The following is an 11,644-nucleotide window of genomic DNA, read 5'->3' on the forward strand; positions in this document are numbered from 1 at the left end:
AGCGGCTGCAACGGCTCCTTTGCATAATGTACTGAAGGAAGTCCTTATGCGAAACTGGTCGTTCCCTCTGTCTAATCCCGTGATCCCGAAAAAGACTGAATCCCAATATCGGATCCACGGGGAGCCTGGATTAATGAGGTCTCAGCTACCTCACAATTCCATGGTGGTGAACTCCACTCTCAAAAGAGCCAAGAGTACTAGGGACTATGCCTCGGCGCCCCCAGGCAGAGAATCTAGAACTTTGGACTCTTTTGGGAGGAAGGCGTATCAGGCTGCTATGCTCGCTGCCAAAATCCAAACATACCAGCTCTTCACGAGCTTCCACTTGCGGAACTCGGTGAGGCAACTGTCTAGCTTGGTTGATTCACTCCCTCTGGAGCAGGCCGAGCCTTTTCGCCAGGTGGTCAGGCAGCAGAAGGCGTGCTGAAAATTCCCAGCCAGGGGTACGTTCGACGTTTTTGATGTAGCATCCAGGATCGCTGCCCAAGTTATAGTGATGCGCAGACTCTCATGGCTGCGTGTCTGGGTCCTGGATCATTTGGTCCAGCAGCAGATGGCGGATGTTCCTTGCCGGGGGGATAACCTTTTTGGTGAGAAAGTAGAGGATCTGGTTGACCAGCTCAAGAAGCACAATGATGCTATGGATTCTCTCTCCCGCCGGGCGTCTTCTGCTACTACTCCTATGCTAGGTGTAGGTACACTCCTACTTCTCGGCAGCCTGCCCAGGCTCAGTCCCAGTGCGCTCTTTCTCGTCAACAGTGTGCGCCTAAGGCCACTGCGGCTCCCCAGCAAAAGCAACGCATGGGCTTTTGACTGGCTCCAGTTCAGCATAGCCTCAGTAAACGTGTCCGTACCGGACAACTTGCCGGTTGCTGGGAGGTTAATCTTTTTTCACCAAAGGTGGCCTCTTATAACCTCCGACCGGTGGGTTCTTCAAATTGTCCGGTTAGCATACATCCTCAATCTGGAATCCAAGCCTCCAAATTGCCCACCGGGAGCTCAGTCCTACAGCTCCCAGCACAAGCAGGTACTTGCAGAGGAACTCTCCGCCCTTCTACAGGCCCAAGCTGTCAAACCCGTTCCACCAGGGGAAGAAGTGCTGGGTTTCTATTCCAGGTACTTCCTTGTGCAAAAGAAAACAGGGGGGATGCATCCCGTCGTAGACCTAAGGGCCCTGAACAAATTTCTTGTCAGAGAAAAGTTCAGGATGGTTTCCCTGGGCACCCTTCTTCCCATGATTCAGAAAAACGATTGGCTATGCTTTCTGGACTTAAAGGATGCTTACACACACATCTCGATACTTCCAGTTCACAGGAAGTATCTTCGATTTTGGCTGGGAACACAGCACTTTCAGTACCGTGTACTGCCTTCTGGCCTGGCATCTATGCCGAGAGTATTTACCAAATGCCTAGCTGTAGTCGCAGCGTCGCTACGCAGACTGGGAGTGCATGTGTTTCCTTATCTCAACAATTGGCTGGTGAAGAGCACCTCGAACGAGGGTGCTCTGGAGTCCATGCGAATGACTATTTGAGTGCTAGAGCTACTGGGGTTCGTCATAAATTATCCCAAGTCCCATCTCACCCCAGTCCAGGAATTGGAATTCATTGGAGCCCTGTTGAACACTCAGACAGCTCAAGCTTATCTTCCCGAGACAAGGGCGGACAACCTTCTGTCCCTGTTGTCCATGGTTCGAGCGTCTCAGCAGGTCACAGCTCAGCAGATGTTGAGACTTCTGGGGCACATGGCCTCCACAGTTCATGTCACGCCCATGGCACGTCTACATATGAGATCAGCTCAATGGACCCTAGCTTCCCAGTGGTTTCAAGCTGCGGGGGATCTAGAGGATGCAATCCAACTGTCTACCGACTTTTGGAGTTCTCTTCAGTGGTGGACGATGCGATTCAATTTGACCGTGGGGCGACCATTCCAAGTTCCTTAGCCAAGAAAAGTGCTGACAACCTATGCATCTCTCCTGGGGTGAGGAGCTCATGTAGATGGGCGCCACACTCAGGGAGCCTGGTTCTTTCAGGAAAGAGGTCTGCAGATCAACCTCCTAGAATTAAGAGCGATCTGGAACGCTCTAAAGGCTTTCAGAGATTGGCTGTCCAACCAAGTGATCATAATTCAGACGGACAATCAACAAGCAGGGGGCACTGGATCTCGCCCTCTGCGTCAGGAAGCTGTCCAGTTGTGGCTTTGGGCACGCCGTCGTGGCATGTTTCTCCAAGCCATTTATCTCGCAGGCATAAACAACAGTCTGGCCGACAGGCTGAGCAGAGTAATGCAACCTCACGAGTGGTCTCTGAGCATGGGCGTAGTCCGCAAGATTTTCCGAGCGTGGGGCACCCCCCCCCTGTGGATCTTTTTGCCACTCAGATCAATCACAAGGTCCCTTAGTTCTGTTCCAGGCTTCAGGCCCACGACAGACTAGCGTCAGATGCCTTTCTCCTACATTGGGGGACAGGCCTTCTGTATGCTTATCCTCCCATACCTCTAGTAGGGAAGGCTTTGCTGAAACTCAAGCAAGACTGCGGGACCATGATCCTGATTGCACCCTTCTGGCCGCGACAGATCTGGTTCCCTCTTCTTCTGGAGTTGTCCTCTGTAGAACCATGGAGCTTGGAGTGTTTTCCAACCCTCATCACTCAGAACGAGGGGTTGCTTCTACATCCCAACCTCCAGACTCTGGCTCTCACAGCCTGGATGTTAGAGTTTGCCTCCTTGGGTCTTTCAGAGGGTGTATGCCGAGTCTTCCTTGCTTCCAGAGAAGATTCCACGAAGAAGTGTTACTTTTTCAAATGGAGGAGGTTTGCCGTCTGATGTGACAGCAAGGCCCTAGATCCTCTTTCTTGTCCTACATGGACCCTGCTTGAATAAGGAGTGGAGGAGTGGCCTAGTGGTTAGGGTGGTGGACTTTGGTCCTGGGGAACTGAGGAACTGAGTTTGATTCCCAGCACAGGCAGCTCCTTGTGACTCTGGGCAAGTCACTTAACCCTCCATTGCCCCATGTAAGCCGCATTGAGCCTGCCATGAGTGGGAAAGCGCGGGGTACAAATGTAACAACAACAACAACTTCTACACTTATCAGAGTCTGGCCTCAAAACCAACTCAGGGTTCATCTTAGTGCAATTAGTGCTTATCATCGCTGTGTAGAGGGTAAGCCTATCTCTGGACAGCCTTTAGTTGTTCGCTTTTGTCAAAGCCCCCTGTCAGACCTCCACCAGTATCATGGGATCGCAACGTCGTTCTCTCCCAGCTGATGAAAGCTCCTTTTCAGCCACTGAATTCCTGCCATCTGAAGTACTTGACCTGGAAGGTTGTTTTCTTGGTGGCTGTTACTTCAGCTTGTAGGGTCAGTGAGCTTCAGGCCTTGGTACTGCATGCACCTTATATCAAACTTCATCACAACAGAGTAGTACTCCACATGCACCCTAAGTTCCTGCCAAAGGTGGTGTCGGAGTCAATTGTCTTGTGTGAAAATGATGAGGCTATTGTGAAGCGGAAGCTCACCTCAGGATCCCAGGTCCCTCTTTCACTCAGGGTGAGCTGGTTCCCAATATGCAGATTTTATGCAAATCATCAGCTACCCTTTTCTGCTCAGGGTGACCTGCTTCTCAAAAAGCAATCATAGTCAGCATAGTCAGGTCTCACCAATCAGGCTATTTTCATAAAACTCTTTATTCCAGCCTCTGGGCCACACTTCTTTTAGCTTTAAAACACTTTCACCAGCTTAACCAGTTCTTCCAGCTTAATCATTTCATTTCTTGTCCAAAGGGCACAGTTCAATATTCATAGATTTCTTCCCCCTGAGCCCTCTCCCCCCAGCCATTTGGGCTCAGTACAACTCAGTCCCTGGACACACAGTTCTTCTTCCTGGCACACAGCTCTAAAGACACAGTCTCTTCATCTTGGACCCACAGTCCCTCTTCACAGCTCTAGACCCCCTGGGACACACAGTACCTCTCCACTGTTTTAGACCCACAGTCTGTTACCCAGTCCCTCCTTGAACACATAGTTCTTATTCTTGATATTCCAGGGCCTTCTTACCCCAGCCAGCTTCCTTCTTGGGAACACACAGTTCTACCACCAGGCCAAAAGGGCACAGCCAGTCTTTCTCATGGGGATCCCCTGGCTTCAGTTACCAGCTCTCCTTCTTCAGCTGCCAGCTCTCCTTCCTCCCTCACAACTCAGGTGGGGTCTTAAGTAGTTAATGGCTAAACAGGACCCAGCCCCTAACCGGCTGCACCTGTTTCCACCTCCCGGACTCTCCCCGGTCCTAGCGACCTCCAGCTATACCTACTACTACTACTACTACTATTTAACATTTCTAGAGCGCTACAAAGTGTACGCAGCGCTGTACAAACACAGAAGAAAGACAGTCCCTGCTCAAAGAGCTTACAATCTAATAGACAAAAAGTAAAGCATTTAAATTTAAAATATTTAAGCAGTCAAGCACAAGAGAACAGTCACAGAAGGACTGAAGATGTTGAAGGGTGGTCAGTGTGATTAGGTGTAACTCCCCTACTGGCTCCCTTTTGACTCACCCCAGCCCTTCTCCCTGGACATTTTAGGGCAACAGCGCCCTCTAGGGGCCTAACCAGGGTAGGACAGCCTCTTCCTTATCACACTTGCCAACATTCTTTCCCCGTCCTCACACCCACCCTGGCGAAAGCAGTTTGCACACCTTGGACTGCAAGAGAACATTGGCCGTTACGTGGAGCGGACATAGCCCTTTAGACAGTCCGCCCAGTTGTTTGTTTCTTTTGATCCCGACAGGAGGGGAGTCACCATCGGAAAACGCACAATTTCAAATTGGCTAGCAGATTGCATTTCTTTCACTTACGCCCAAGCTGGGCTGACTCTAGAGGGCCATGTCACGGCTCACAATGTTAGAGCCATGGCTTCGTCAGTGGCTCACTTAAAGTCAGCCTCCATTGAAGAGATTTGCAAGGCTGCAACCTGGTCATCAGTCCACACATTCAGATCTCACTACTGCCTCCAGCAGGATACCCGACGCAACAGTCGGTTTGGGCAGTCGATGCTGCAGAATCTGTTCGGGGTTTAGAATCCAACTCCACCCCCCAGACCCATTTTTGTTCTGTTCCAGGCTGCACTCTGAGTTAGTGGTTTATGGTTTCAGGTCAATCTATGTTATGTCCTATGTTATATATTTTGAATTGCAAATACATGTTTTTTCATGCAGAGGTAGTTCATAGTGTGTATTGATTATGCTTCATAAATGATTATTCATTTCTTTTCTATCTAGTTATCCCAGCTTGGAGAAAAATAAGAGCATGCAGTATCATTTTCTGAACTGTTTCAAGAATAAAAGTCTGGAGTAATGCAAGAAACAGATATTCCCTTATCTGTGCCCTTGTAGTATTGGAAACTGGTGGCATCCAATTATCCAATCAACTTTACTGGAATTCTGTAATTAGTGTAATATTACATATCAACACTAGAACTGTATTTCATCCAAACTATAAAACCATGTACTGTAATTTGACTGTTGTCTTTTTTTTATATGCCTTTCACTGATTACTGCAACTAACACTTCAGCCATATCCATCTTCCAGTCCTACATCACTGCTATTAAACTAACACTGAAACACCACATCTTTACTGGATGCAAGGTAAAAGACCAAAGAGGAAATGAGGAAGTCGGAGTGTTTGTGTAGCATGCCTGAGGCCATATCATGAGCCTACCTATACAAGCACCATTTCCCCTCCTTATTCTACTTCTTGTAGCAATATACTGTCATCATTTCTGCTACTTGCAGTCCTCACCAACCAACACTGAGACTATGATATCTATATTTACTAACATTTCTTGGACATAGTGGTACTTTGTGGCTTTGTTTGCTCTCTCCTCTCCACTTTGACTGCTAGAAATATAATTTTATGGCATTTCCTGCCCTGAAAATCCGTACAAAATGTATTCATGATTTTTGATATCTCTGATGCAAAACACTAAGGGGGTAATTATGTAAAGAGCCTTCGGATATAGGTGGCACATAAATGCAGGTATTCTTGTCAGTTACATGTTTCCACACATAACTTAAAGAATGCTATAAATTACACATATCTCCAGAATCTAGGTATGAGCACTTACACCAGCTCTATGGCTGGCATAAGTGCTTGCACTTAACCACATATGCACATATATACCCGGTTGCACTAGTATTCTGTAAAGGAAAATGGGCACCTATTCTCCCTTGTGGCATAAGATCCAAATAAGCACTCCTTTATTTATTTATTTAGATTTTGCTCACACCTTTTTTAGTGGTAGCTCAAGGTGAGTTACATTCAGGTACTCTGGATATTTCTCTGTCCCAGGAAGGCTCACAATCTAAGTTTGTACCTGAGGCAATGGAGGGTTAAGTGACTTGCCCAAGATCACAAGGAGCAGCAGTGAGATTTGAACCGGCCACCTCTGGATTGCAAGACCAGTGCTCTAACCACTAGGCCACTCCTCCACTCCGCTCCGAATTGCCTTCCAGATTCTGAGTCATCACATAAACCCTCCTTTTTATGAACTGAGTACACAGAACATTTTTCCTACATATATAAAATGGGAAAAACATTTTTGCATATCTGGCCCATTGGTTAGCTATATTTTGTGCCTTCAAAATATACTTTGCATTTATAGTGGTGCTCATTTTCAAAGCAGATAGACGTCTTAAAATGCCCTAAAAAAAAGTCCATCTGCTAAAAATGGCCAAATCCTGATTTTGGAAAGTCCAAATTTGGACGTTTCACATTGCAGTTCGTCCAAATAGCAAGGGGGCTTATTGGGAGCATATTTTGGGTGGGACTAGGGAGGGCCCAAAAGTAGGACATCCAACAGGAATTGTTGAATGGAAAGAAACATCCATGTCTAAAAAGGACGTTTTTATTTAGACCTGTTTCAGTCACATCCAAGTTACAAAAAGCTGCTTTATCTGACCAGCTGACCACCGGAGGGATTAAGGCATGACCCTTCCTTAATCCCCCAGTGGTTGCTGTCCCTCTCCCTTGAAAGTGAAACTGGAAAGGAAAACCAGGCTCTTTCAGCTGTAGGTATTATCAGGGGTGTAGCCACGGGTGGGCCTGGGCCCACCCAGTTTGGACTTAGGTCCACATATTTTGGGCTCAGGTCCACCTAGCAGGGTGCACCTTTAACATTGCTGGCATGGAGGTGAACAGGCTGAGCTCCCACAATCCTGCATCTCCCTCCCTTAAGCGTCGCTCTTGCATGAACGGGTTCCCTGGCAGCGGCAGCAATTCCCACATGCTGCCTGCTGCTAAATCAGAAACCTCCTTTCTGCCATTCCCACCCCCGCCCCCCTCTAACACAACTTCATGTTTCTGACTAGATGAGATGAGGTAGAAAGGAGGCTTCTGGATTAGCGGCAGGCAACGTGTGGGAATTGCTGCCGTAGACAAGGATCTGTTCAAGTAAGAATGATGCTTAAGGGTGGGAGATTCAGGAGCCCAGCCTGCTCCCATCCATGCTGCCACTGCCAGGGACCCATTCATAGAAGGAGAGTTATGACTTTTTGGGTGGGTAGTAAAGGAGAGATGCTACAAGGGAGGGGGTGATAGAGGAAGAATTATTGGACATGGGATATAGAGGGGAGGGGAGAATTGTTGGACATAAGGGTGGAGAATGAGAGAGAGATGCTGCATAGAGGGTGAGAGGGGTGGGGAGATGCTGTATGGAGGGTGAGAGGGATGATAAGGAGAAATGTTGGATATAGGGGTGGAGAGGTGGGTGAGAGAGGGAGGAATGTTGGACATAAGAAGTGAGAGCGGAGGGAGAGGTGTTGCATGGAGGGTGAGAGAGGGAAAATGTTGGACATAGGGGTGGATGAGAGGGTGAGAGAGGGAGGAATGTTGGATATAAGAAGTGAGAGAGAGGGAGGAATGTTGGATATAAGAAGTGAGAGAGAAGGGAGAGATGCATAGAGAGTGAAAGGGAGAAATGGACACGTGTGCAGGGGAAGGAGAGGTGGTGCAAGGGGAGAGAGGCAGAAATGTTGGGCAAAGTAGTGAACAGGAGGGAGAAAATGCATGAGGAAGAGAGATTTGGGGCACAAGGGAGGGAAAGAGAGATATGGTGGACAATAGGAGAGAAGAAGAGATTTTGGACATGGTGGTAGATGAGAGGGAGGGAGAGATACACAGGAGATGGAGAGAAGAGAAAAAGGGAGAAGTTGGATCCAGGAGCAGAAGGGAGTGATGGAAAGATGCCAGACAGTGGGAGTGAGGGAAGAGAGGGAGAAATGGGGGTGTGAGCAGGAGGGAGGAGAGAAGGGACAGAGATGTCAGAGTATGAAAGGGGAGAAAGAGGAAGTAGCTGCTGGGCTAGAAGGGTGGAAGGGATAATGGAACCATGTGGGAGGGGCCAGGCGGGGGTGGCAAGGAAATGAATGAGAGGATAGTGATTACGGAGAGTAGAAATATGGTAATGGGGACTAGGTTAAAAATGAAAGAGAATGGAGAGCTGGGGAAGGTTTGAGATGGCTAATGGGAGATCTAGTGGGTGAGAGAAGATGGAAATTTGATAGGTGAATGAAAAGTGAAAAGGAGAAGGGTGATAGAGGGTGAAATTTGAGTTGACAGAGCAGAAAAAAAAGAGAGGAAAGAGCTAAAAGGAAAGATCAATGTCAGAGGAAAGTGTATTGAGGGAATGGACAGGAGAGAGGAGAAAAGACAAATGGACAGCAGCTGCTTGAAGGAGAATTAGCAGAAGACTGACAGGAACACAAAAAAGACAAACCAGAACCAACATGATGAAAAAAGAAAATGTCCAGACCACAAAGGTAGAAAAAAGACTTATTTTGAATGCTTTAAATGGAACGTGTTAGCTTTGGGAAATGTGCCAAGTAAATGTCTTTGTACTGTGTTTAGTAGAAAAGGAAGTGCATTTCTGTTTTTCTTTCTCCAGTGTTGTAGTACATGCTAAGTTTAAATTCTTGGGGCTCCCAACTCAATTTTTGTCTAAATATTTTTATTTCTAATTTGTGATCCTTTGTTTTGTATTTGTTGAGAGTCTGTTGGTGTGTTGATTAAGTCACTACAGTGCTGTAATCTGCGTTCTCAGATAAGTGAACTGGTCGCTGTTTTGTTATTGTTTTTTTTTTTTTAAAGGTTTGTTGCAGAAGTGCATTTTTATGTAAAAGATAAAATAAGTCATTAGATGCAAATGATAATTGGAGAGCTTCGGATCTAGAATAGCTGTGTGCTATAGGAGATCCAGTAGCTCATTTTAGAGCCATATATGATGCCTCATCTTTAAAATTAAACAAAAATGACATATGTTCATCTAATAAATTGATTCATAGTGTGTTTGGTTAGTAAACATTTTGATATTATTGCCATATAGTATATGCTCCTTTACCCTTTGTGATGTGATAATAATGACAGGTGGGGAAATTGGAAGGGAGGCAAAGGGGTTCAGGGAGGGGGGGGCCCCTCCTTTATTTTCTGACCTGGATTCTAGCACGGCTAACATCGGCCCTGACCCTTGGTGTATAGCTGGTGGGGGGGATCCCTACCAAACGAACAAGTGAAGAAAAAAGCCTCTCTCAGATGGTGGCCTTAAAAAAGCTCTTTATTCACAAACAGTAAGCAAAAAGCGATTTAACACGAGTCGTTTTTCGGCCCTACCGGCCTGCATCAGGGGCAACAAACAAATACACAAATAAAAACAAAACATAAAACTATATAAAAGATCATAATCCATAATAAAAAGGTAAAAGTGTATATTATCAAAATCACAATAAGTGATTACAACCATGTAAATATTAAGGAACATATACTGTAACTGAGAAGACCATACCTAGGAATATTGTGAAGCAGTATGTTTTCCTAGAGCGGTTGGATTGCAGTCAAACTCCTATGTGGTATGTATATATCTGTGTGGACATAAAAACTACATATATATATATATATCCAATTTGAGGATATACAAAATCAACAGTAGTTCAGTAAGAGAATAAAATGAAATAAAACAAAAGGCAATCGTAAAATCCAAACAATAAAATAACAGATGTCATTGTCTATATGCATATAGTTTGATCAACTCATTATGATAAAACACAGAGTGGCATGTAAAAAGTGCAAATATATATACTGATACATAGGAAGATGCATCACGCGAAGATCACAGTACATATGTATAAAATCCATAAATATTAAAATGAAATGAAAAAAGATGTCATTGTATATATTGATATATAAACTAAGGGAGATGGAACATGAGGATGTCATATTAAAAATGGGGGTGTTGGATATTGTCCAGCCAAAGTGCTTATTGTTTGTGAATAAAGAGCTTTTTTAAGGACACCATCTGAGAGAGGTTTTTTTCTTTACTTGTTCGCTTGCCATTGATCTTCAGTGGAGAAGTTACCTTCTGTTGGAGTTGACTTTGGAGGGAATCCCTAAGCATCCCCAGCTGTAAAATTCATCCAGAGACAGCCAGAACGCCCTTCTCCCAAGCTCTGCAGCCGACGACAGCATCCTCGAGACACCAACAACTAAATGTGCATGGCATGCCGGCATCTTTGGCTTAGGGATGTTGCTGTTTTCTCCAAGCTTGGTAAAAAGAAATTCTGGCTACTCCCAGAGAAAGTGTAATTTCTATTTTGAGTTGAGGGTAGGGCGGGGCAGAGAAAATTTTGTGACCACCCACTTTGGGCTCAGGCCAACCCAAAATTGGCTGTTTGGCTATGCTACTGGGTATTATGGCCATTCAGAACAAAGCAGCAAACAGGTCAGAGTAGTAGCCTAGTGATTAGTGTAGTGGGTTGTGTACTAAAGGGACCCAGGTTCAAAACCCATTTCAACGCTCTCTTTTAATTCTGAGCTTTGCAGTAACAGAAAAATACCTACTGTACCTAAATATATACGACACCTGCAAGTCTGAAGGCTATTGAAGTGACGTACATTCAGGTACAGTAGGCATTTTGCAGGTCCTGTAGGGATCACATTTACAAAAAAAAAAAAGTTATTGTGGGGTTTGAACTTGTGTCCCTTGGTTTATAATCTACTGCACGAACCACTAGGCTACTCCTTTATTCAGCAGAGATGTCTGTGTGACAGTATTTTTGAAAATGATTCCAGACATTCATATCCCTGGTTTTTCTTGTTGTTCAAAAGGTTGGATGTTTCACTTTAGAAACTGGCTATTCATTTTGGACATTTTGAACGCAAAAAGTCCATCTCACATCCATAATGGAACTGGAAAGCTAGTTTTTTTCCTGTTTGATTATGGGTATAAGATGGAAATGTTTTGGACATTTTGAGCAGGATAGGTTTCTTTTTTTTTTGGACAGATGTTTTTTTGAAAATGCCCCTCCACCTGTCTTTACTAGTATATTGTTGAAAAACGCATATATTAATATTAAGCAAAATATTTCACTTGCATACTGAACTGCAAACACTATACCAATACTACAAAAACTTTCAGGGTATTTTTACAGGGAAAACTGTAAGCTTTTAGGGATGCCTAAGGACCAGGGCATATTTATGGCTCCTTTTTCTAGATTTATAAAGAGTAGTTTTAAGAGTGAGAGGGTGAATGTTTGTTCTTGTATGGTTTGTGCTTTCCTATTATTTTAATGGTGTTCTTTTATCTTTTATCTTTTTATGGAATTTTATT

At 45.1% G+C, this 11,644-nt stretch overlaps 1 protein-coding gene across 2 annotated transcripts in view; it reads left to right on the forward strand.

The window, feature by feature from the left end:
- SCFD1 (sec1 family domain containing 1) overlaps nt 1–5,501 on the forward strand; it is a 304,030-nt gene extending 298,529 nt beyond the window's left edge. For both annotated transcript variants that reach the window (XM_030214680.1, XM_030214681.1), the window contains one exon: nt 5,267–5,501. In XM_030214680.1, the coding sequence (XP_030070540.1) occupies nt 5,267–5,290 (24 nt within the window). In that variant the 3' untranslated portion in view covers nt 5,291–5,501. The remainder of the gene's footprint in view (nt 1–5,266) is intronic.
- Nucleotides 5,502–11,644: the final 6,143 nt, after the last annotated feature.

This window comes from Microcaecilia unicolor, chromosome 9 (genome assembly GCF_901765095.1).
Source record: "Microcaecilia unicolor chromosome 9, aMicUni1.1, whole genome shotgun sequence".
Taxonomy (NCBI): domain Eukaryota; kingdom Metazoa; phylum Chordata; class Amphibia; order Gymnophiona; family Siphonopidae; genus Microcaecilia; species Microcaecilia unicolor.